General features: G+C 38.7%; 1 protein-coding gene across 1 annotated transcript in view; it reads left to right on the top strand.

The window, feature by feature from the left end:
* The window catches only part of CFTR (CF transmembrane conductance regulator), a 91,098-nt gene that overhangs the window by 37,702 nt on the left and 26,667 nt on the right, over positions 1–26,729 (top strand). The window contains exons 12-20 of the mRNA XM_009466108.2: positions 8,677–8,771; positions 11,718–11,804; positions 12,684–13,416; positions 14,549–14,677; positions 16,952–16,989; positions 18,190–18,443; positions 19,507–19,586; positions 25,073–25,223; positions 26,322–26,549. Of these exons, the coding sequence (XP_009464383.2) occupies positions 8,677–8,771; positions 11,718–11,804; positions 12,684–13,416; positions 14,549–14,677; positions 16,952–16,989; positions 18,190–18,443; positions 19,507–19,586; positions 25,073–25,223; positions 26,322–26,549 (1,795 nt within the window). The remainder of the gene's footprint in view (positions 1–8,676; positions 8,772–11,717; positions 11,805–12,683; positions 13,417–14,548; positions 14,678–16,951; positions 16,990–18,189; positions 18,444–19,506; positions 19,587–25,072; positions 25,224–26,321; positions 26,550–26,729) is intronic.

Raw genomic sequence — 26,729 nt, 5'->3', positions numbered from 1 at the left:
ATTAGTGTGTACACGTCTCTCAAGTATCCTTTTTTCTCATGCATAACATAACTGTTGTCTCACCCAACACCCATCACATAGGTGCGTGACTGATGAACGGTCAGAGGCAGTAAATCATGTCTTACAGTCTTGTGAGACTACGTATGGGAAGCCTGTGTTTTTATGGTGCTTCTTTGAGTGTAGTCCCGCTTGATGGCACACATGTGGCAGCAGTACAGTGTCACAGGTTTCATTCATGGTCCTTGGTCCTCACAGCTCTGCTCTGTAGCCTTCTCTGGCATGTGGGAATACCAAGGGTAAGGGACACCACAGTGCAACCCTGTACTGTTGAAAGGATGCACAATTAAAGACAGTTGTGTGTCAAAGGCTCAGTGAGGGAAGTTTGTCAGGTCTAAGTCCCACTGCTTGTCATAATTTCAGGATGACACTGTATAGATATATAATACTGAAGAAGCATGAGAAGGGTTCTTAAATGCATCTCTATGTGCATCAGTAAAAGCATGCCTAAGGCACTTCTAAAATTTCTGTTTGTACAGCTTATATGCATATTTTTATGGTAGTGTAGCCTGCTTTATATGTGTAAAATGATTCAGGACTTGATTATAATTACATTTCTTGATTATATTTTTCCTTTGAGGGTAAGTAGGGCATCAGGGGAGGTAAAATCATGTTTTACAATATGGTTCTAATTGCTGGAGTCTGGAAATGGGAGAGGTTAAGAGGAGAGAAGTGGAAAGTGATAGAACAACAGAAAGACTGCTTTGGAGTTGAGATGAAGGGACCGTAATTAAGAGATACCTTAGTGTTCTTGATATCCTATAGAAACAGCCTTACTGGCAAAAAATATTTCTGGAAGCCCAGCACAAACTAAATACGGCTGCAGTGAGAAGTAAGTGGTGTGTAAACATTGCCCTTATTCTTGTGTGATGCTAAACTCGAGAGAATGTCAATACATTTAAGTTACATGATACATTCTGTGAAACATCACAGTAAAAAAAGTTTTACGAAAAGGCATAGGAGAAGGGCTGTTTGTTCCTTTTCCACTGCCGCCTTTGGCTTTTTTTCCTTTCCTCAAGAAATAGCGAATATTTTAGCAAGCAAGCAGGGTGAGCATCTAATTTAACACATCTTCTAAAATGAAGTTTTAGAAGTTTGCAAATATGGAAGTGAAGGCTTTCAGCTTCTAGATCAAACTGTTCCAGCACAGATCAGTAGTCCTTGCCATTTGTCCTTTATTCAGAAGCTTTTTTGAAATAAATTGTTTGAATGGTTTTAATTTTGAGTGTGCAGGTATTATCACAAATCTATTACCTTTAAAATCTTAAATTAGCATGCTATGGTATAGAGAAGCCAAGATGTAATTAGGACAGACTCTGAACTCGTTTTCTAAAAACAGTCCCCATAGGCAAGCTTAAAGGTACTCAAAAAGTAAGATAAGACGAATTGGTGCTGCCTCGGCTTCTGCTACCTTTTTTTTTTTTTTCCAACAAAGTGTTTTACCCCTTTTATCAAGTACTTTTCATCACATTCATGATAAAAATCAATTAGCAACAGAAGGTGAACTTTTGCCTAGCACTCCAAATTAAGGACCAAGTATGAGCAAATTTAACCCTGAGAAACTATCCTGCATAATTCACTGATTTTTATTCTCATTGCTCAATAGCAAAAGCCGCCGCAAGGTGTGCATTGGATGAGTTTATATGTCTATGGAAGCTTGCTCCTAAACTTGAAGTAATTCCACAAGTGTAACTTCCCCGGAGATTGAAGGGTTTTATTAATGCCATGGCAGGGATAACATGAATATAAATGGGAATTTGTAAGAGTAGCCAATTGGGTTTGCAAAATCTTTATTAATGATGTAATGAAAAATGGGGAAGGAATGTGGCTTGATTTTCAGATTTTTATGTTGAAAAATCAGTATTAATAGCCTACTATACACAGGGTGTGGGATTTTTGTTTGGTTTTAGCACTTGCTGAGTTAAAAAGGTAAAACCTTTGGACAGTTGAAACAGGAATCTTCATGTCTAAATACTGTTAATATAGAACAAAATTATTCTAAGAGAATGCATTTCTCCAGTCAAGACTGCAGAAGCAGGCCTGTTATATTAATTCTTGTTAAAAAATAAACAGGCATCGTATCCCATTTGAAGGGGTGCAGTAATTCATTAGTTTTAAACCACATTTCCATTACTTCCATTTTTACCTTTTTGCAAGGTAAGATAGATATTTTTCCACCTAGTTAGTTCATTTGATCCTTCAATAGTTACCTAAGAGGCCATAAACACATAATGGCAAACTACCTTTAAGAGATTACCACTCTTAAAGTAAACACGTATTCTGATTTGAGAGCCACCAGCTGCTCTTGAATGTAATGTTTAACATGGCATGCAAATAGAGGAAGTGTTTCCATGTGAAATCAAACCATATAATAGTACTAAAGAAATTTGTGGCCAGATTCTGTGTTTTATTTGAGCTGGTTTTACAGGGAGTGCAGGAGATTCATTTTCATCTAAGAACTTAGATTATACAGAGAATAACTAGAGAAAGAGACAGTCAATATGCCAAGCCCTGGTTTGTGTTCCTGCGTGTTCAACGTCTCCTTGCAAGGGATGGCATCCATCCCTGGGTGATGAGTTCACTGCAATGTCAAGGATGCCCCGAAACAGAAATACGTATCATAGAATCGTTAAAGTTGGAAGGGACCTCTGCAATCATCGAGTCCAACCTGTTAACCTAACTGCCTGGTCCACCTCTAAACCATGTCCCTAAGCACCACATCCACACATTTTTTGAATACTTCCAGGGACTGTGATTGCACCACTTCCCTGGGCAGTCTGTTCCAATGCCTAACCACTTTCTCCGTGAAGACATTTTTCCTAATATCCAATCTAAATCTCTCCTGGCACAACTTGAGCCCATTTCCTCTTGTCCGTATCCTTGCATCCCACTGTACTGCTCCAGCCCCTTTTGTCTCTTCTGGTTTTGGGTTTGTTTGATTTTTGTTGGTTAGGTTCGTTGGTTGGTTTGGGGGTTTTTTTGGCAGATAACTAAATCAGTAGGAGTTGAGAGGTTATTATGTCAGTGAGTGAAATACTTTGTGCCTTGTTTTTGTGCCTGTTTTTCACAAGGGATATTGGCAGATTACAAAATGTGTGGAAGAGAGGAACAATAAGGATTCAAGTCTGGAACTGAGTGCTTTGTAGTAGGTAATTCTCTACAAGAGGATATTAAGAGGTAGCTTGGTTACCTAATCTGGTACATGTCTGCAGTGTAAACTATGTGAGAGCAAATTACTCAGCCTGTCTTCATAGCTGGGGAGAGCAACAGGCATGTCAAGGTGAAGTTCATCTCATCGTAATGTAAACAGCTAAAATAGCATAAATGCCTCTTTCAGGTAGAAAGTCCACATAATATGTCAAATCTCCCACTACAACCATTGCATCTAAGACACGTGGGCCCAAAAGCTGGCTACCTTTATACTTCTTCCACCTTGCACTGGTATGATCCACTGGCATGAGCAGACTCCACTAACTGAAATTCTTGTCTGGGGCCCAAAATCATGGGCAGGTCAGCTGTGAAGCTGCTGACACAGTGAGTTCCCTGGGGGAACTGGAAGTAAATAGGCTAGCACAGTTTCTTTATAGCAGAGGAACATCTTGATTAGAGAAAAAAACAGACTCAAACTCCCAAATGCACTGACTTCAAGAAGTCTATCAGTGATCAAGTAAATATGTTTAACAGAGCCCCTCTGCAATGTTTGTGTTGATAGGATTTAGGTAAAAACCTGTTTCAGTCAAGACAGCTCTCCCTACCCTTTTCCCTGTCTCAGGTACAGGGCTCTGGACTGATTACCTTGGACGTTGTCCTATCTTATGTGTCACTTCTGCAATCATATTTAATTCCCTTACCCTGTGTTTAACCTACCCACACGCAGCATACCGACTACTTCATGTTTCAAAAATCTATTCCATGGGAATGTTTCACCATAGAGAAAGCGAGTTTTGCCAGCATTTGTGTGAGTTTTGGGTGAGCCTGACACTCTGCTCGAGGTCACAAACTCTTGTGAAAACAAAGCTTATGCTTTTGGACCACGAATCCTTCATATATGGTTCAGCTGAAATCTAACAACAGCTTCAGCTTCAGGAATCATAGGCAGAGAGAGGAGAGTTACCTAAATAAAGTAAAATTTTTAAAAGTAATTTCTGATTTGAAATATTTTAAAGAGAACTGGTTTTCTGGCTTCTGGCTCAGGAAAATGAGGACTCGAGTATGTTCAAGCTGCTTACCCAAAAGCCAAGATATAAAAAATTACTGAAAATTCTTCATCTGTTAAAAATTAACAGAAATGCTCACTAGTAGGTATGAAACACAAGGCTTGATTTCAAAACTTTAAAACTTCAAATTTTGCGGTTTAGTTCATATCTGTCTTATGTTCAAGATAATTTCTTTTCTGAAAATCAGGACAAATTGAAAGCTATGCTTTCTGCCAAATGGTATTTCAAATCATTTATCTAAAGATTTTTAGTAATCACTGAATTCAAATCTGGAGGTTTGTTTCAGTTCCATTTCTACCTCGTTGGTATATTGGAATTGAATATGATTGCTTGAAAGTACAGAAATAATCATGTTAGTGAGAAAGCAGGTAATAGTAAATTTTCCTCTTATAATTAAAAAGAAAAATTATCAAATAGGGTGGAACAGTATTGCAGCTCCTGCTTGAAACCCTTGGTGCTGCTTCTGCTTAACTTATATTCAGCTTTAGTTGGCATTTTATACAATAAAGGCTTCAGTACTTTTCTTTTAATTTTCTGCAAATAGTCCATACTACAGAAAGGGAATTGCCAAAGGTAGTTAGAGGCAGCTACTCTAAAAAATGGAGAGAAAGAAGAAGGCAAAAAAGGGAGTACTTTGGTAGGTGAGAAGGAGGTAGCAATTTGAATGGGGGAATTTTCTGGGAACTGTGAAAATAAACATGGGGAATGTTAATGGCAATAAAGAAAAGGAAGGGGATAGAGATGGTAAAGAAACTGGGACTGTAGAAAAAAAGGCAGTGAAATAGAGGAAAGAATTAGTGAAGATGAAATGGAGACAGTCAAGATCGCTGCTCTGTTCCGTCAGTTTCACGACTGTTTTATCTTTTTGGAGGGGAGGTAGAAGAGGGAAGATCGAAAGCCACATCATTAAGGACATATTTAAGGAAGAAAGAGGGGCCCCATAAGTAAAATACGTATGTTCTATCATTAGAACTGCTGGAATAGTTTGAGTAGCTTTGGATATATAAAGCAACTATTTGCTGAAAGGCATGGTTCGTAGAAACTATTTTCTGTCATGCTTTATCATGTTAACTATTGCTAATGATTTATCAAATGATTTTGATAAAAAACAATTCTACAGAAAAGACTTGGAGTGTGAAGTCTATTCTGAGCTTTCCTTTTTTTTTAATGAGACCGTATTTCCCATTCACCCTGAAAAGGGATATTACCTTAAACTATCTCAGCTATATTCTTCCATACCAAGCTCAAACATACTATGAGGGTCATCCCTTTGCTGCTGAGGTAGATGAATCTGACATTGACACTGTTAAAAATGCAAACAGATATTAAAGGGGGTGCCTTCTCCTTGGGTGTGCAACTTGAGATTTGTTAGCTCCTGATATTAGAGGCACCCATGAAAGTAATTAAAGTCTGTGGGAACTGTGGGGGATTTCTTCTCTGAATAGTTACCAGTAGGTTTATCAATTTAAGCATTTAAAATAGATATATTAAAGAAAATCCAGTGCCTACTTCATTAATATGCTGGGGTTTGTGTCATTCAGCATCATTACATTACGTCTGTCCCTGGCTTGATTTCACTTCCTGCATAAAATGACAGCAAGGATGTATTTGGACCAGCCCTGTGTACTTTTTTACAATAGGTAATGCATGTTCCAACAAATAGCATTGTGTGTCTATTGGACTTTATCACTCTGTTTACGCCTTTGAAAGAAATTACTAAACATTTTTTAATTATTATAATTACAGCCTGAAAAGTTCTTTGCCTGTTCCATGCCATATATTATCCTGAGGTGAAGGGTAGAAGAGAGCAGAAGGGGAACTCATTAAAAGTCTGATTAAAATTCCATGTTGACACACCTGCAAAGAAATATATCTGACAAAATCCCACCACCTTTTAAAACAATGGGAGCCCTGGAATTAATTTCAGTAGGGCTAGGATTTTACCCTGTTTGCAGGGGAAGACACACTGGGCCCAGTTCTTCACCTGGGCTTTTTTTGAAGAAGTAGTAGAATCAGGAAACAGCAACGGCACCAGCACCATTATAGGCAGCAGTACTGGTAGAGAAGGGAATTGAAATCAGCTTAGATATCTAGATACTTAACCACGCAAATCCCAATATTCAGGTGAAGGTATGGGGTAAATGTCAAAGTTACAGATGAATAACATGACTCCCACATGCATAGTGAAACCACAAGTGATCTGAGCAGGTCGTCTCAAATAAATGCCAGGAAAGCTTTTATGCCAGAATTTCACACGTTCTCTCTGAATACTTCATGACTTATAGGAAAACAATTTTGTCACGTTCAGAAAATCTGCCTCTAAATATGTTGCTGGCACTATTTTTCACATTCCTCTGTCTGCAAATACCTGAGCTGTTACATTAGTACCAGGTACTTGCTCTCCTTTTATGAGAGGAAAATAACTAGTTAACATGAGAAGAATTTAAAAATCACCTGCAATAGCTTTTCCATACATAAGAGCATCTTGATTTTAAGGTCAGAATCCTCTAAGTCAGGAAGTAAACGCTATTATCAAATTAAAGAGTTGGGAGAATCTCGCATTTCCTGACAGACCAGGCAGTCAATTTCTAGTCCTTGAGTGGCTGGACCTTTCGTCTGTCACTGATCCAGGGCTGAACGGCATTGTTCACTCTTTTCCTGAGGTCAGGCCAATTTACAGGGGAGGAAGAAGGAAACATTTATAGAATCATAGAATCATAGAATCATTAAGGTTGGAAAAGACCTTTAAGATCATCGAGTCCAACCGTTAACATATCACTGCCAAATCCACCACTAAACCATGTCCTTGAGCACCACATCTACCCGTCTTTTAAATACCTCCAGGGATGGAGACTCAACCACTTCCCTGGGCAGCCTCTTCCAGTGCCCGACTACCCTTTCGGTGAAGAAGTTTTTCCTGATATCCAAACTAAACCTCCCCTGGCGCAGCTTGAGGCCATTTCCTCTCATCCTATCGCTTGTTACTTGAGAGAAGAGACCGACCCCCGCCTCGCTACAACCTCCTTTCAGGTAGTTGTAGAGAGTAATAAGGTCTCCCCTCAGCCTTCTCTTCTCCAGACTAAACAACGCCAGCTCCCTCAGCAGCTCCTCATGAGACTTGTTCTCTAGACCCTTCACCAATATTCTCTCGAAGGATCGTTATTTATTTATTCTGCAAAATGTCAGAAGCATGGAATGCCAAAAGGCTGCCCGACAGAGAGTGATTAGCCATCAAAAGCACAGCAGGGGTGATCAAAATTGGATTATATCTGACTTTGTATGAAATGTGACCTTCTAGAGAGCAGCTCAACTTAGAATCCTAGGTTGTATTGCCCTGGAAGTGCTTCACGTGCCTCCCAGTCTTTTTCCCAGAAGCTGCAGGATTTCTGTGGGTGGTGCAGAGTGCATGCAGACAGCTGAGTTCCTGCATGCCCCTGGAAACCTAGGCGCTCTGGGGCACACGGAGGTCATCCAGCCCGCATTTCGGGGAGAAGTCCTGTGGAACTACCACCACCACAGTGACAGTGGTGTCACTGTATTGGCTTAAGGACATAGGCCAGATAAGGCTTGAAGGCAGAATTAATATTTTTTGTTAGAGCAACTGTAAAAGTAGAAAAACTAGACAGCCTTCAGGCACACAAGCCATTCTCCATGTCTCCACTTCCAGAATTATTGTGGTTTGCATGGATTCTCAGTTTCAGTGCTAAATACTCCTCTCAAGAAAATTTCTGGCCACCTCTGCCAGTGGGGCTCAAGGATGTCCTTTTCGTCTTTCTCTGTCTCACACAAGAGTGGAATGGTATTTTCTGTTTTTATCACTGGCTAAAGATTCATTTTTAGCATGGTCATGAATTGTAAGTAACTTGCAGTCCAAGCAGTGGAACTTGGCTCCCAAACCTTTTGCAAACCTTGAACATTCCTGGCATTCCTGGCTAGGAATTTTGTGCAAGCTTTATTTAATGAACCTGCCTGAAGTATAAATTTCTCTGGGTTTTGAAGAACTCAGATCCAGACTTTGCTTCTTGCTCTCCCTAACTTCAGTGGCAAGTGCATTTATCATTGTTATTTGACAGAAAACTCAAACGGTTAATGTCTTGGATTGATACTGTATGAAGGTATGTTCCTTGCTTTTATGGAGATCTAGCAATTAAGGCAAATATTTGTTCTTGAGATCTTACAGCTCATGATTGTTCTCTTCAGTAGAATGATATGTTTTCTTTTATCACCATTTCTGATTACATAAACAAAAGAAAGAAATAAGCCTCTGTGGGACTTTTTTTTTTAATACTTCTGTCTAACCTGTCTGTACACTGTTGTACACTATGCTTCCATCCAGTCTGTAGCCTGAGTTTCTTGGATATGGAAAATACGTGTCTGACTCTTAAAAAAATTTTTTTAACAGGACATTTCCAAGTTCCCAGACAAAGATTATACAGTGCTGGGTGAAGGTGGAATCATTCTGAGTGGAGGCCAGCGAGCACGAATCTCACTAGCAAGGTGAGTATTTTGCTATCTGAGTAGTGTACTGTTTCATGTATAAGGAAAGTAGTATGACTGAGCACTTAAATACATGTGGACCAAGTCCTGCTAAATAAATATCCTCCAGGTACATCAGGAACTTCATTTTACTATGAGAAATCTAAGTTTTGCTATGTAATTGTGTTTGTGATACACCTGCATATTTATTTACTGAATTTTAAAAGTTTGACATCAGACACATGCTATGGCTTAGCTGAAGATGAGTCTTTCCCTCCTTGATGCAAGATGCCATTTGGAGCGTCAGACCTTTAAGTGTATCTTTCTAAGTACCGAAAAAACCCATACAAAGATACAAATAAGAAATATTCCAAGATCTTTCCCTGCTATGACACTTCTACAAAGCAGTTTATATATTGATTAATGACATACTCCCTGTCTACAGGTAACAAAAATGAAAACAATGCTATGTTTCAAAAAATGTTGCTAACAGTTTTGGTCTTTTTCTGTTGTAAAAAGAAAAAGTGAAAAGCAATGGCTAGTCAGTACCTATGAATAATGGTCTGGCCTTGTCTGACCTTCCAAAGTTAGTAAGTAATTTTGAAGGTCTACAGAACAATAACATAGGTGTTTGTCTTATAAATTATCTATGTGTTTCAGTGTAATCACTTAGCTATCATCAGAAATCCAGCAATGATAGCTCTGATGTGTAAATGGCCCCATTTATTTCTGTGCAAATTGTGCTGGTTCCCATGCTCAGAAACGCTGGGTAGAAGTGAAATCATATTATGGTGATCCACACTGGCATCCCATGAAAGATGTACATGATGGGGATAGTCTTTTTAGCAAGGCCTGCTGCGACAGGACAAGGGGTAATGGTTTTAAACTAAAGGAGGGTAGATTTAGACTAAACGCAAGGAAAAAATTTTTCACGATGAGGGTGGTGAAACACTGGAACAGGTTGCCCAGAGCAGTGGTAGATGCTCCATCCTTGGAAACATTCAAGGCCAGGCTGGATGGGGCTCTGAGCAACCTGATCTAGTTGTAGATGTCCCTGCCCATTGCAGGGGGGTTGGACTAGATGACCTTTAAAGATCCCTTCCATCCCAAAGCATTCTATGATTCTATGTCTGTGTGAGGCTAAAAGATGGGTTCATTAAAATAGAGAGGCTTTCAATGTAGATATTTCTAGCAGATTTGTGAGAGGGAAGAGGCATATGGATGGTTCTGTTTTATGCAGTAAGATAAGAGAGGAGGGGAGGAGCAGGCAAAGCTTTCAGAGCAAAAAACGCCCAAACAACAAAACTCACTTAGTTTTTCATTTAAAATGCAACATTTATGGGAAGTATTTCCCAGATTCTATGAATAATCATGGCTGTCACTTTTCAGATGGTCACAGCTCATTCACTGGAGGGTCACAGAACTGATATATTTATTGTCAACTATATAGTTATTATTTTAAAAATAAATGTCCCCAAAACAGTGGCTGGGCTGCTTTACATTTTATTTGGGCTCCAGTCTAAGCTCAGCATACAGCAAAGTGTGAAGGTGTTGAGGTGTGGGTGGCAGATGGAGCTCTGAGAAAGCTAGAGGAGAAAATTTAGGATTGCAGCCCTGGGTTGTACCCATCTGCAATGACGATAAGCTGGATGTTATTTGCTTGAACTGGCTGCATACATGTGTCTGGTGTACTCTGTGCAAAGTCATGTGAAATTACAATCCCTGCTGGAAGTGCCATCAACCAGTCATCATGAGAAGCAGATGGAGATTGCCTGAGTCCACCTTTCTTACAGAGCACTGTCAGTGCCTGCAGCTACAACCGGGGGAAAGAAAGGACCAAGGGAGAAAAACAGTGCATGACCTGGGTTTGAGCTAGCTCACTGGCCTGAAATCCTAAAGCCGGTCATGTATAGCTACTAAGTCCAACATACAAATTAAAGCAATAATTTGAGTGCTACCATTATTCCAGGAAAAAACCTGCAAACTTTTTGCTGATGAAAGCGCCAAGAACAGTCTGAACTTTTTGTTGTTGTGCAGCCACTACGTCATAATGTATGGTCAGTGAAATCCATCATGACAGAGGATTTTTCAATAAAGTTGCTTGGTTTATTAACATAATATACTATTATTGAGGGCTTTTTCTCCTTGTGGTTAAATATTTTCACATTGTTTAACATAATGATTTTAAACTTAATTTTTAGAATACTTTAAAAAGTACTGAAATGCAGCTGTCCAAATTTTCTTTACTAATTATACCCTGATTCATATCACATCATGATTTTCATACTCACAGAGGAAGGCAAGGGGCCTTTTTTGAACTTCTGTTGAAATTGATTTAAAAAAACCTCCTTTTAACCACAGGTTTACGTCTCAGTGAGCCATGTCCAGGCACATACAGCTTAAGATCCTAATGTTACAAATAGTTTTTCATGTCGTGAACTCGAAATATTGTACAGTCCCATTTCAGATAATGTTTGCAAGATCGTGGCTCACTAATACACTTGGCTTTGCCCACCAGTTATTTCCAAGTACTTTTAAAACTAAGTGCTGAGACTTCAGTCTTTTCACGCACTTATCTACATATATGTAACATTCCCTCAGGCACCAGTAGATGTTACAGTAGGTACTAAATTACCATTTAAATGGTCGTTGTACACTGATGGGGATTGTCAGCTTCAGGCCATAAACAGATCTTTAGAGTAACCTGTGGATGGCTTCCTTTGATTGCAGAGAAATTAATGGAAAATTGAGTCAGTTTGTAATGTGGTCTGCAGCAAGGAAAGGCTTTGTTGAAAGGTGTCTTATAAGCACATTTAACGTTGAACTCCAGCTCTGTATTGATGCTGTAGAGAAGTCTATTAATTACAAGTTTTTGAGACAAACCTGTAAAGGCATTCTTTTTAAGTTATATTTATGTTAATTTATAACACTTATGAAAGTTAATGTGTTTCCATTTTCTCTGTTCAGAGCAGTGTACAAAGATGCTGATTTGTATCTCCTGGATTCTCCTTTTGGACATTTAGACATTTTTACAGAAAAAGAGATATTTGAAAGGTACCGTATGTTTTGATAGATTGTATTTAAGAATCCCACCAAGCAGCAGAAAGTAAAACCAAGAACAGAAATTTAATAACAGTACAAAAATACTGAAGTGATCAAAATTGTAGCTTTTGGGGATGTTTATTGTTAGTGATTCTCATGACTGAGTATTTTGTTGGCAGTAGGACAGCGTACTGTGCTGGGATCAAGCCTGGGCCAGGTGTGAGCATTACTGCTCCCTCTTCCATCTCAACGTATTAAGCCTGCTATAATCTATTACTCCCAAGTGTATGGCTTTCTATCTGGTGTGTCGGTGTACCAGAAAGGCTTCAATTTTAAAACACTTACCTGCTTTCTAAGTATAAATTTTTACAAAAAGCTATATTTTGTCTTGTTTTTCTAATCGCTGAAAGACTGGTCACCTGAAAGTGCCCGCTGACCAAGAGACTGGCAGCAGGTTGGCCAAAACCAGAGACTTTTGGCTTGTGCTGGTGGTGTAGCTCAGAACACTAAGGACACACACTGCTATCCATGAGCTTTTCAGTCACCATAAGTTTGAAGTTTTGAAATCGAGCTAATACGTTTAAGTTTGGTAGCAAAAGATCTAAGTAACCCTAAGATGAAAAGGAACATTTCATTTTCATGTTGAACTGTGCATTTTGGATTGACCTGAAAATGATTAAATTTTCCCTCTTTTTTTGGTTTCTGAGATAAAGTACTCACCCTTTACACATCTCAGCCTCACCACCTCCTTTGTAGTTTGAGGGAGCACCCAAGACTGCTCGTACTGGGAGGGGGGCAGGTAAAAGCAAATAGATTGAAAGTGAACGGGATAAAAGCAACATTTAATCATGAAGAAAAGAATCTAATTTTTAACACTTTCATCTTTTATAGCTGTGTGTGCAAGTTGATGGCGAATAAAACTAGGATCTTGGTTACTTCAAAACTGGAACATTTAAAGATTGCTGACAAAATATTAATTTTACATGAGGGGAGCTGCTATTTCTATGGAACATTTTCTGAACTTCAGGGTCAACGGCCAGACTTCAGCTCAGAGCTGATGGGATTTGATTCTTTTGATCAGTTCAGTGCAGAGAGAAGAAATTCTATTCTAACCGAGACTCTCCGACGATTTTCCATTGAAGGAGAAGGCATGGGATCACGAAATGAAATAAAGAAGCAATCTTTTAAACAAACATCAGATTTTAATGACAAAAGGAAGAACTCCATAATTATTAACCCCCTTAATGCAAGTAGGAAGTTCTCAGTAGTGCAAAGGAATGGGATGCAGGTCAATGGGATAGAAGATGGCCACAATGACCCACCAGAAAGGAGGCTCTCTCTGGTACCTGATTTGGAACAGGGAGATGTAGGTCTGCTTCGGAGTAACATGCTGAACACCGACCATATGCTGCAAGGTCGGAGGAGGCAATCTGTGTTAAACCTGATGACGGGCACCTCTGCGAACTATGGACCTAACTTTTCCAAAAAGGGAAGTACAACATTTCGGAAAATGTCTATGGTGCCTCAGACAAATCTGTCTTCTGAGATAGATATCTACTCCAGGCGCTTGTCTCGAGACAGTGTCTTGGACATAACTGATGAAATCAATGAAGAGGATTTGAAGGTGAGTGTTGATTTACATTCATCTTGGTTTTTGATATGGTGATAGTTCAGTGCAATATACTCCTTATATATTTTTCTGCCTGACTATGTCATTCCTAACACAGTACTTCTCTGTGGAATATCTTTTTGGAATATTGGTGAATTTTTTTTAACTCAAATATAATCTTGGAATCATTGAAACCCTCAAAAATGTATTTTGCCTGATTTTTTATAGTTTTTGAGTGCTATCTGTAGAGGATTTCAATACAGAATTTTAATAATCTCCTGCACTTTAATCTACCTTTAAGATTACTTATGCTAAAATTAAATTTGAAACCATAACATGGAAAAACATTGTTTTAAAACATTTATGTAAAATTGACATTTGAAACGTTAAGACTCATGAAAAAAAAATACATTTGAAGTACTAGCCCAGTTTTTAAAACTGGAATTTGATCAAATTTGACAAATTTGTCAGACTGCTTAGCTCTTATATTCTGATATAGATAATGAACAGAGGAGTAAGCTGGATTTTACTCTGTTTTTATGGATGTGCTGGGAATTATGCAATTAAGGTTGAGTTTTATACCAAGAACTGGACCAAAATTCCTTTTTTCTAATAACTATCAACTGGTCATGATGAACTCCTTTCATTTTCAAAACTGACACCTGATTATCACAGGATAGGAAAATTTTCTAAAGCAATTTCCTAGGTAGAAAAAAGTCTATAAAAAAATATGTAAACTCATAATTTGCTGAGGCACTGCCCATTTTTTCTTTTGCTTTATTGATCTCAGCAGAAAAAAAAACCATCTGAGTGTTTACAAATTTACTCTAACAGCACAATACAATCTCCATTGAAAGCAAATAGATATTGATTAACCATTTCTGGGCTTCAAGTAGTGCTGGACAATCTTGGTTGTTTCTTTCAGTGTTGTCTGAAAATTTCAAATAATCTCTAAACTGTGTTGTTATATCAAAGATGACTCAACCAGGCAGTACCTTCCTCTCCAGCCATTATCAGCCAATTTGAATGCTGCAGTTCAATTATTTGGAGTGAATTAGCGGACAGAATGTCAGCATTCATGTGTCAGAAATTCTCATATATAAATATTATTAGCCTTCTGACTATGGTCTTATCGATTCTTTGACAGGAATGCTTTACTGATGATGCTGAAAGCATGGGTACTGTTACCACATGGAATACCTATTTCAGATATGTTACCATCCACAAAAACTTGATTTTTGTTCTAATTTTGTGTGTGACTGTCTTCTTAGTTGAGGTAAGAAAATCTGTGCTTGATGTCATGTTACTGCAAATGATGTTTGTTCAAACTATGTTGTTTGTGACAAAAGGATAAATGGATAAAGCATCAAGACATTAGCTCATGTAGGTATCACTTATTGGCAACTGCTGTTAAATGATATTGCAGTGACTTTTCTACTGTTTAGATGAGCATTTCTCACCAAAGATACTGATTAGTGCACAGCAGCAGAAGACCCACCTTCTCAAATTATCTCAGTTGTTTTCTGCTGTGTGGTACCATAAATAAGAACTGTTGCTCTATGCAGGTCTCTTGTTCACAGGTGAATAGTCTTCCATTTTCTCTTAAAAGATATCTTTGTAGAGCTTTGGGGGGTTAGCAACAATAATTACTAGAATTTTTTTGATGAGCACATACATAAATTCTGGAGAACTGCTTTCAAAAATGAGTTAGTAGCTTTGCTCCTTGCGAAAGAAGAGTGGTGAGTATGGCAGAGAGCTGAATGCCTGTGAGGGCATTTAAGGATGGATGAGGTGTTCCTGCAGCATGCAGAGAAGACTTTTCCCAAGTACAGTGGAAAACGCTGTCAGAAAAAGTGCCGAAGAACATCTGCCTGATCATGCAAGTCTGACTGTTTTTTTTGTAACAGAAATTGCCTGCTTTTTGTCTTGTCTCCCAATTTACAAAAGACTTTTAGCATATACACAGAATCTCATAGTGTCCTCTTTTACAGTTAATATCCTAAATCAAATGTTTTTCTGAGGGAAGGAACATGTTTTGGAGAAAAGACTGGGAGATTAATGAGACTGTATTCATATGTCAACTTATAAAATATGGTACCAATTTCTCTTGGCGTTTTTCAACATGAACTGAAAGAAGAGAAGAATCCATTAGGAATATAGGCCTAGTTTCTGTCTGATTGTGTCAGTGAAATATTTTTAGCAGTTCTGTGGTGGCATTCAAACTTCTAGTATCGTCAAACCTGGAGAAGGATACGATTGATGGTATCCTGAATTTACACTAATGTTATGTTGCAGGCGATTTAAATTAGTTCTTTTGGACCAGGAATAAAGCCTGGAGCTTAGATCTAGTTTGAGATCCCAAATTTTTAAATCACGTCCAAAAGCATGACAGTATTTAGATGTGTAGCTGTTCTTATCATGTAAGTTTTATTTTCATAGTAGTGGAAAATGGCTGTGTAAACCTACAACAGCAAAGCTGAATATGAGTTGTAGGGGAAAAGGAAATTTTAACTTTGAGGTATGTCAGATTTATCCCCATATATTCAGCATACATTTCTAATCTTCATTACAAATTTTTACTTTTAAATTAGACTAAAACCTTTTTAAATAATTCAAAGCCTCATCTTCTAATTGGAAAACAAATCTTATGTCAAATGTATCCATCTAAGTTAAACTTTCCAGTGTGACTGTTGCTTAAGTAAAAGCCTATTGATAAATTAATGGGCTGGAAGATATTTAGTCATAGCACAGACTATATAACCTTTAGCAAATCTCTGTGCATGAGATGAAATACCGTGCCAAGTGGTTATGTGGCCTGTGCTAAGACTTTATACCCTTCTGACCTTAGGCAACGAAGAGAGGCTAGTGATGAACATCCAAGTGCTGAACTGAGAAAGTCGTGACAAGTAAGCTGAAAGTGGAGTTTTGACACCCTTCAGTGCTGGATGGGACTACCGTGGAAATGCTAGAGATGCTATTTTAGATTTAGAATGGATTGTTTTGTTTTGTAGGTCCCAAGAAGAATTATGTAAAACTAGCAGCCAAGCAATATCAGACAAATAGATATATCAAATGTAGATATCAGCTAGCAAGAACAACAATGCAAAAATAACAATGTTAAAGGTTTGACATTCATATTTGAATAGCTGCCTTTGAAGATATTGAGAGACTTACTCTTTTAGGGCCATCAAGAAATATTAATCTTTAAAACTTAAAATATGCTAAAGCATACAGTGAATGTTCCTTGTCATTAGGAATGCATTAGCAAGCCTTTGTTAATAGTACGGTAAAAAACAATAAAAGAATATTTAGGCACTTGAGAACCTGATGTAATACAAGTCTAAATGTAGCTTTCCTGGTGGGATGCACTAAATGGTTTCTGTGGAAAGAGGAGCAGATATGACAAGGTTTTTGCTTCAAGGAAGTTTGACTTCCATCCATTTATAATGCTCTCTCTACAAACAATTATAAATTCAGTGAAAAAAGATAAGTAAGAAAAAGTACACAATATGACAAGACAAAAAATTGACTCTGTTTTCTTTGGTCACAGGTAGCTGCTTCTCTTGCTGGTTTATGGTTTCTTAAAAAGTAAGTAGAGGTGATCATTTATTGAGAGATTGGGGTCTCCTTTATATTGATTTTTTGCTATAAATAATTAATAAATTCTGCCAGAAGTCTATATGGATAGGCACTAGCTTACACTCAGTAAAAGGGTTCATAGATGGATATTCTAAATACCTCACGTAGGTGGTATCTTAAGCTGATACTTCTTTAAGTGCTAACAATCAAATGGTTTGTGCCTTGTTATTGAGCACATAACAATTCATACAAGACTTTTCCTGGGTCAGCTCACTCCAGAGATGCATGGACTTGATTATCCTGAATACACTGTGGTTCACTGCTATCTTTCAGAGGTGCCAGGTGAGACATTTGCTTAGGAACATTTTAAGGGAGCAGTTTCTGTAAGACCCCATTTGTACAATTTCCTCTGCCCACCTATGAAAAATTCCCAGAAGTTGCAGGGTCAGGCAGGTGAAGGTGAGCATTGGTATGGCTTTTCCTAGGTTAATGCTTTTGATCCCTGTTTTAGTCCTGCAGCACTAAGTCTGTATGTTTGAGTATAGAAAGCATATGGTGACTTAAGTCTGATCTGAAGGAGGAGGGGTTTATGGCGATGTCCCCTTACAATAGGTCACTAAGGCCTTTGAATTTTATAGTACACCTGCAGCATTTTACTTCCATAATAATTCACTTTTTTCAACACTTAAACTATTTTTTCTGGTTAGAAGTGGATGCATTTTCCTTGATTAGTATAGTTTTGTGTCAGTGATTAAACTGGCAGTAGATTTGCAAGAGACTACCAAAGCAGTACATTTTCACAGCAGTTTGGAGAAAACTGTTGGAGGGATCGTAGGTATATACCAACGGCTTAATTTCCAACTTGGTAAAAACCCTTCATTGCACAACTGTAACTAATTTCAGAAATTACTACAAATGCTGATAGGCGCCTGAATCACCAAAGGTATCTGAGGAGATGAATAAGCCATTTATTGCCTTGATCCCTGAACGCACACAGGGTAACTTTGCCTTAGTGGAACATGGGTTAGTTCATAATTTATATTTCATACATGCAGGACAATTTAAAACATGACTGGCAATATATGTAACTAACCATTAACATAGTTTTAAAACAAATGAACGTTGCAGTCTATTTGTTTGGTAGAGAAAATAAAAGAGAAAGAAACGCAATTTCCAGTAATGCATTTATTTTTAATTTTCATCATGCAGGACAGCTTTGAAAGCAAATGCAACACAATCAGAAAACAGTACCTCTGACAAACCTGCTGTGATTGTCACTGGCACTAGCACCTACTACATCATTTATATCTACGTGGGAGTGGCGGATACCCTGCTGGCCATGGGAATTTTCAGAGGTTTGCCCCTTGTGCATACACTTATAACAGTGTCTAAAATTCTTCATCAAAAGATGGTGCACGCAGTTCTTCATGCACCTATGTCAACGTTCAACTCTTGGAAAGCAGGTAACTGAGATGGGAACTGATTGACTCATGTATGGGTTTCATTTCAATTAAACAGTTTTCATTTTGTTAAAGGATACTGTTGCTTTCCATTTACATTTTCAGTCAAGCTGAATGTTAAAAGTTTGCTACATAAAGTAATTTGTGAATCTTTTAATGAAACTTGATTGCACTTTAAGTGTGACATATTTCAGTTGTCAGTTCTGATTCTGAAATATCACCTTGTAAGTTGGAGAAAATTAATTGTTAACTGTTTGAGGCAATAAAACCAGAATAACTTCTAATGAATAGACTTTGTCTAAAACTGCAATAGAAAAGATAGAGTCAGCTATGTGGTGAGTGACAAGGAGTCAGGTGTGGATGATAAATAGTGCTTTATTTCATGACTAGTCCTACTAGAATGACATAAAGCGTCAGTTAGTGTGAATAATGGTATACGTATTCAAATTTGGCTCTGGAGTTGATATGGAGTTCATTATATAACTGGTGCAACAAGCTCTGTCTCCCACTGTGCATGAAATTCCTATCCCATATTCTTCTTACTGGTATGTACTAGATTACAGGAGACACTGGTAAATGACAATACAACATAGGGTTTCTCCTTAATTTTCCCATTATATTCTTAATTCTGTTGTTACCTGGTGATTAATACAGTAATTCTGCTCAGAAGCTAAGAAACTGGTGTACAAACTCATACAAATGCTGATGTGAAAATTATCTGTATATCAGCAGAGCCTGCTGCATAAGGGGTACAGACCTTATGCTTTGTGCCTCTGTTTCTGTCCTGTTTAATTATGTTTCTTTGTTTTTATTACATTTTCCTGGGTTTTTTCTGAGATTCCAAGAGCTGAAACAGAAGTTGTGGAGCCAAATTCCTCCCTGGGGAAAGAAGCTGTAGCTCCACTAAACTGTAATGGAATTGCTTATAATAAAGAAAAATCTTGTGCTTATCCTTAATATTTTGTATTCAGAAAAAAGTTGTACTTTTTGTTAAAGTAATAAATGTAGGATTTTTGAGGTGTTAAAATGTTTGACTTTTTTTTCCTTTTTTTTTCTTAATCCATAGGTGGTATGCTTAACAGATTCTCAAAAGATACGGCAGTACTGGATGACTTACTTCCACTCACAGTATTTGACTTCATTCAGGTTTGTAGAATAAAAGTTCTAAATTTTGCTGTCTTATAGCACTGTAAAGTTTCAGTCATACATCATGCAAAGTAAATCATATTAATAAGAAGAAATAACAACTGGAATTAAATCCCTCTTCCTTTTTTTTCAGACTGTATATCTGTTTACATAGATGCTTGTCTTCTAAGTCAACTTCATTGCTGCTTTTTTGAGTACTTGCCTATATGTGTACCTCTACTGTTTGTGCAAACTGCTTTTAGTACTCAGGCTCAGAAACATTTTTGCCCTGCTGACCCCTACAGTACAAGTATCCCTGCTGCTGCCCATATTCAACTTCAAAGGTGTAAAGGGCGTTCCTTAGTTTCTTTCAGTTATCTTGGCTCAGGATTAATATTCTTTTCATGCTATCCTTTGATTGCATTAGTCATTTTCATGACTTTACCTCCTTAGCCTCTTCTGTTCCCAGTTTGCTAGCATCACTCTTAATTTCCTTCTTCTCTTTTGTTGATTGTATTCTTGTTTTTTCTGTTCTTTTATCTTCTGTGGAAACTCTTCCAGGCCTGATTTATTGGGCAGTTTGACCAATGATGATGTGCTTTCAACTCTCAGTTGGGCAGTTCTCTTTTTTTTTCTTTTTTCTTTTGCCATTCACAAGTTTCACTGCCTAATTTTGTCTTTTGTCCTTTACACCTTTGTGGCTTCCCCTGAGTTTCTGGGATTTAAGGTGAGTCTGTCAGGCACTGGATAACTATTTGTGATGGAGGAGAGCTTTAGATGACTCTACTCCTTGGAGGAATTTTACATGCCTAAGAGTTGTAGAATTGCAAACTTTTTATTTTGTGGATGGAAAGGCTTGTTTCCAGCATACCTCCTGGGAAACTCCATGCATTGCAAAATCTTGAGTTCTGAATGAACTTCCACTTCATCCACATTGAAGAGAACATCGAAGAAATACAGAGATAGAGGCAATTCCAGTGTTTCTCAAGGAGGATGCCTTTTTTTGCTCCCCATCCTGCCTATTCTGAGACTTTGTGGCTCTGTGTGGATCTCAGCACCCCTCATTAGTGTTCCACCACTAATGCTGCAATGCCAGCTTTTCCTCAGATAGAGCTGGTTCCCAGGACATTTAAAAAATAAAAGCAAAAGCTTCCCTGGCTCTCCTGTTCCTCTCTACCTTTATTTAGGAGATATGCAGGCCTGACTTAATCAACCCAAGCACTGCTGCACAGATTGCCTCTCTCCATCTGCGAGTTTACTCTGTTTTACAATCCTGCCAACACGATGGTCTGGTCAAAACTGAGTGCCTTTCCCTATATCTTTGTTAGTAATTGTTAACTTTGACTCATGACTTCAGAGAGGCCAGTGCAGCTCCACATGAAGAGGTTCAAGGACATTATAGCTCTCCTTCATGTCCTGCTGATGTCATGAAGATTTGCTGAATGAGTAAACATGGACATTGAGACCTTCTCTGAATCATTAATGTCATCTTCGGTGTGATCAGGATTCACTACTGTCTTTTCTGGTGTGGCCATTTTGTTTCTGATATTTTGCATTTGGATGTTATTCCAAAATTATTTTAGTTAGTCTGTCTCTACATTTCAAACTCTCTACAAGAAACTGACTAGTTTTTCATGTTTCCAGGGATAAGGAAAATCCCTAGATTTGGCTTTTCTGTTCTGATGTCTTTCAGAGGCAAACCTATAGTCTAATGCCCCATAGGTAAACTTCTGTCTTCTCAGTCTCAACTTCAGAGGCTCCTGGTTATGCATGATAAGCTGCCCTGTCTTTCCAGGTTCTTCTGGTGAAGATCATTGAACCTACACGCTGTCTTGAATGCTTTTTACCACTCATTCATTCATAAGACATTTCTTCTGATCCTCCATAGATTCAGACTTGTTTGGCAGCTTCAGGCTTCCATAGACTCTGCTAATGAACAAAGTCAGATTCCTCTGAAAGATACAGAGAAATTATATATATGCCTTTTTCCTTCTGTGCTGATTATCACAGAGTCACAGAATGGTTGAAGTTGGAAGGGACCTCTGGACCTAGGGCCTGGGACCTCTCCCACCCCTCTGCTCAAAGCAGGGTCAGCTACAGCAGATTGGTCAGGGCTGTGTTGGATTTTGGATATCTCCAAGGGTGGAGACTCCACAACTTCTTTGAGCAATCTGTTTCAGTGTTTGACCATCCCCACAATAAAAATGTTTTTTCTTATGCTTAAATGAAATTTTGTGCATTTCAACTTGTGCCCATTGCCTCTTATCTTCCCACTGGGTGCCACTGAGAAGAATCTGGCTCAGGCTTATTTGCTCTGCACCAAATACCTATTGGGATCTTTATAAATAGAATATAATTTTTAAACTTACATAATTTATAAAAAGTATTTGCATATATGCACACATTTATAATTTATATAAATATAATATATACCATCAGATACTTCTACAAAGTGATAAGATCCCCCTAAGCCTTCTCTTAAGGCTAAACAATCCTAGCTCTATCAGCCTGTCCTCATATGTGAGATGCTGCAGTCCCTTTGTCATCTTCAAGACCTTTCACTGGACTCGCTCCAGTATTCCTGTCTCTCTCTTATACTGGCAAGCCCACTCCAGATACAGTCTCACTGCTGCTGAAGAGAGAGAGAGGAATGATCACCTTCCTTAGTCTTCTGACGATGCTGCCCTTGTTGGCCTCCCTTGCTGCAGGGGCGTATTGCTGCCTCATGGTCCACCAGGACCCCCAAGGCCTTCTCTTCAAAGCTGCTTCCCAGTCAGTCAGCCTCCAGCCTGTACTGGTGAATGTGGTTATTCCTTTCCAGGTGCAGAGATCTACAGAAAAGGTTAGATTCTAAATGTACTGGGATGCCTAAATCTGAATCTTGTGGAGATGGAGACTTTGGTCTCTGCTAGCCTTCAGTTTATGTTTGCATAAGTTCGTCCTTCTGACTTCTGAGCTTTTCCCAAGAATTTGATGCAAAATTTTAGAGCTGGCTCTTATTGCCTCTTCTATGAGAAAGAGCTGGTAGATGACTCCGTCTAACTCCTTTTTCAGGGACACTGCCTCCTTCTCTGTTGCAGCTGTGGATGTCATGACGTAGTTTTTCTTAGGACTTTTATAGGTATTAGACATATCAGGGGACCTTCCCTTTTAGGGAGCAGGGCTTTTCATCCAGGATGAATGAGGCTTCACGAAGAAAGAGGCTAGGGTTACTCTCCAGTCACTGGGATATACCCAGTTTCCCATTAAAAAAGAAGCGGTATTAACCTTTACATGAACAACAAGAGATAGCAACTGTGATGTTTTCCCTGACAGCTGTCTGACCTGCTTGCATACATCTTGGGTATGAATTGTAGCCAGCTAATGATGGCAGCAGCATTGCCACTAGTTTTAACATCCATCTCAGTCTTCCACCAGTGCTTACAGTGGGGTCATCATTTTTTGGAGATCCTTCATGTGACATGCTCATCCCTAGGGTTTAATGTAGTCCCACTCAAAAGGTCATAGTGAACTCATTGGAGTCCCTATGGTCATGACTGGTTTTCCCTAAACGATAAACCCCCATTGGTAAACCAGATTGGCTGCTGCAGTCATCACCTGAACCCTTGCTGAATTGCTGTCTCCACCACCAGCTACATTTTCCAAACTGGTGACACAGAGGAAGCATGGGAATGTGTCTCCCCATCTGGCCTCTGTCCCAGTCCTCAAAGCTCAGCACCTGGGGTCACTGCAGCACAGCACTGTGGCTCTTAACTGGGCTGCATGAGCCCTCTGCTGCCATTCCCTGAGTATATGCCAACGTAGCTGGCTTGTGTGTTGATTTTTGCTACTGCCTTTTTAGAGAAGGTGTCGTCTTCTATTTGACTTTACACTTATTTTGTGTTCGGAGTTTATGAGACAACACAAATTTTCATATTCAACTTTTTAGTGAAATAATTGTTGGGCCAGCAGTGAGAACAATATGGCATCATGGTGGCCTTTGCAAAATTTGAGTAAATGATGGAAACAGGAATTAAAACAGTCACTGTGTGACTGTGTAATCTCAAGTAATGTGAGAGCTATGTAACTTGGCTCAATATCAATTGAACAGGTCATTCACTTAAAAATTAGAGATACAAGAGGTACTAAATTCTCCAGTTTGAAATAATGAGTAAACACAAATCCATTCTTGCATTGCTACAGACCAGTGCTATACAGCCTGCACAAGCATAACCCATGTATGTCACCATTCTTTGAAGAAAAAGGAGGAAAACAGTGAAACAAATCTTTAACTAGTTCAGCTGTTACAGTAATTTTTTTTTTAATGAACTTTGATGCTGCTATTGCACTGCTCAGATTTCTGATGAAAACAAAGGGTAGGAAACCTGGAACATGCCTACCTGTTTGTGAACGACCTCTGACTTGGAGTACTGAGAATTTAAATCCTTCCTTGAATTTATGTGGATACAAAAGCATCAACTGCAGGTCTCTTCCTAATGTGAAATTCATTTTGCTTTCCATGTATTTCTTTGCTGACTGGTCATTTGCAGTGATGTTTCAATGCGATGTTCATCGTTTTGTCCAAATTGTCCATTTGCAGTTGCTTTAGGCTGATAAGTTTGCAGTTTGAAGTAGTTGTTTAGTGTGAAAGGTAACACCCTGATACAAAGCAGAGCTTTGCTATTCTGTGTACACTGATATACTTGATTCTCATTAGATTTAGGTATGAGACAAAAACAATCTAAGTGCTTAAGGTGCTTCTAGAGAAAAGACCAAGGCTTGAGTTAACTAAACCAGTCTGGAGCTACTGAGGATGAGGTCTTATGAGAACAGTAGTAGTCTCTGGTGGGTTAAATAGATTAACTGTGGAATGATTTTTGAGTCATCTGTCACCTTAAAACATCTTTTTTTCTCCTGAAACTGCTAATTTTTCATACCACAAGTCCTCTTACGACTTATTTCCTGTCTTCTGATCAGGATGAATAGTAGTGCTAGTTTCATGTGTGGGTTACAGTCCCTTGAGCAAGAGATGATGTGTAACTTCTCACTTTTTCTGACCCTCAGAAGAACTGCTTGGCCCAGAACCTGCAGGAGACTGGCACTCAGGTCCTGACAGTCTGGCACACCTAGTCCAGACAAGACAGGGACAGCACCATTAGGTTTGGGAGGTGGCTGCAGATATTGCAAGTGTCATTCTTACAATTTTAACTAGAGAGCGAGTGCCTAGCTGCCATTGTTTTTGTGTGGCTTCATAATTTAGAAGCCTGCAGTCCTGGTTGTAGTACAGAAAATGCTTCTTCCATCTATTCGAAAAGATGGAAGCTTATTCCAACAGGTTATGGATCTGGTCTTGGTTATTCATGATCTTTTCATCGAGGTTTGTTCTCAGCTGCAAATCCTACTTAGGTTAGCCCTTTATGTTTGTTGAAACAATACGTAGTTGCCATGGGAAGGAGATTCATCACCAATCTCTAGTCTATAAAATGACAAGTTTACTATATCAATAGTATTTTTCTTTCATTCTACAGTTAATACTGATTGTGATTGGCGCTATAACAGTAGTCTCAATATTACAACCCTACATCTTCCTGGCATCAGTGCCTGTGATAGCAGCCTTTATTGTGTTAAGGGCATACTTCCTCCACACTTCTCAGCAGCTGAAACAACTGGAATCTGAAGGTAGGAGCAGCAAAATTGGTAGACTTCTAAATCCACAACAAATCAATTGAGAAGTGATTCACCCTTTCACCTCTTCTTTGCCTTTTCTCTTGCAAGATGCCATTGTCTCTGGGAGCAGAACACATATCTCCTTAAAGCCAGTGCTGCTACTGATCCAGCCAATACTGAGTGCTCTGCTGCCAAAGAGCAATGGAGAAGATCTTTTTAAAGCTGGGCTTTATCACCACTGCAGCTGAAAACAAATAAAGTCCTGACATACAGTTTTCTTGAGAGTAAACATAACTTGAAAAATTGTGGTCAGACTTCGTATGTGCCCAATGAGTTTGTTTCTTTATAAGAAAAATCTAGAATGGATATATCTTGATTGAAAGTAATTGTTATTTCTGAATAAGTTATTTGACTAAATTTTCTTCCTCCCCCCCCATTAAGAGACTAACACGTTCCCAATAAAACAGAAAACCTCATTCTGAAGTGTGGGTTTGCAGATCAGGCACTGTGGCCTGGCTTTACAACAAACTGGCAGATCCTCAGTAAATCAGTCCTGAATCTTAAACACTGATGATCTTCCTCCCTTTTACTTAAGTGTAATTCTGAAGTTCCTCAGATCTAAATCTAAATTTCTTTGATGTTCACAGGGATCCAGCATTGGCCCACCACTTTTAATGTAATGCAAGATCTGCTTTAAATTACCATGTCAGTACAGTGGAATCCAGAGTATTAAAGTACTCTGTCTGTGCTAAAAAAGCTTCACTCGATGGAGTTATCAGAATTGCAGGAATTCATTTTGCCCGGGGAGGAGCCGCCTTTCTCTTGTGGCATCTTACAGCAGGCCAGGAGCTTCCCCAAGTAGTACGCTAACTAGTACGTGGTCCCTTCCTGGCAATAGACTGAATGGAATTTCAACCCATTCATGCAAAGACTGTTGTTGTATATCCTGTGCTAGGATTACTTCAGTCATGTACTCCAACAAAGTATGTAAATTAAACACTGACAATAGTTATACTGCTGTGAGTTAGAGCATAGGGCTGTGTATTTGCATTATATCAAAGGTATTTGCTTATGAGTGTTCATGATGTTTCTAATTTAAACACTTTACAGCTCGGAGTCCAATATTCACCCATCTTGTTACAAGCTTAAAAGGGCTGTGGACACTGAGAGCTTTCGGGCGGCAGCCGTATTTTGAGACTTTATTTCACAAAGCCCTGAACCTACACACGGCAAACTGGTTTCTCTACCTGTCAACACTGCGTTGGTTCCAGATGAGGATAGAAATGATTTTTGTTGTCTTTTTCGTTGCTGTGGCGTTCATCTCTATCATAACTACAGGTACGGTAACTTTACTTGAGTACTGAAATGGAAGTCTTCTGCTTCTGCTTTAACGGTTGGACTCGATGATCTTAAGGGTCTTTTCCAACCTTAACGATTCTATGATTCTATGATTCTATGCTTAACAGCTCAGCTTTAGAAACTTCTGAGGAGGATAAACCATTGGAACATTTAGCATAC

Source organism: Nipponia nippon, unplaced genomic scaffold (assembly GCF_047370975.1).
Source record: "Nipponia nippon isolate SJK-2023a ecotype South Korea unplaced genomic scaffold, ASM4737097v1 scaffold_3, whole genome shotgun sequence".
In the NCBI taxonomy this organism is placed as follows: domain Eukaryota; kingdom Metazoa; phylum Chordata; class Aves; order Pelecaniformes; family Threskiornithidae; genus Nipponia; species Nipponia nippon.
Note: the sequence above shows the minus strand (reverse complement) of the source record. Positions and strands in the feature narration are given on the sequence as shown.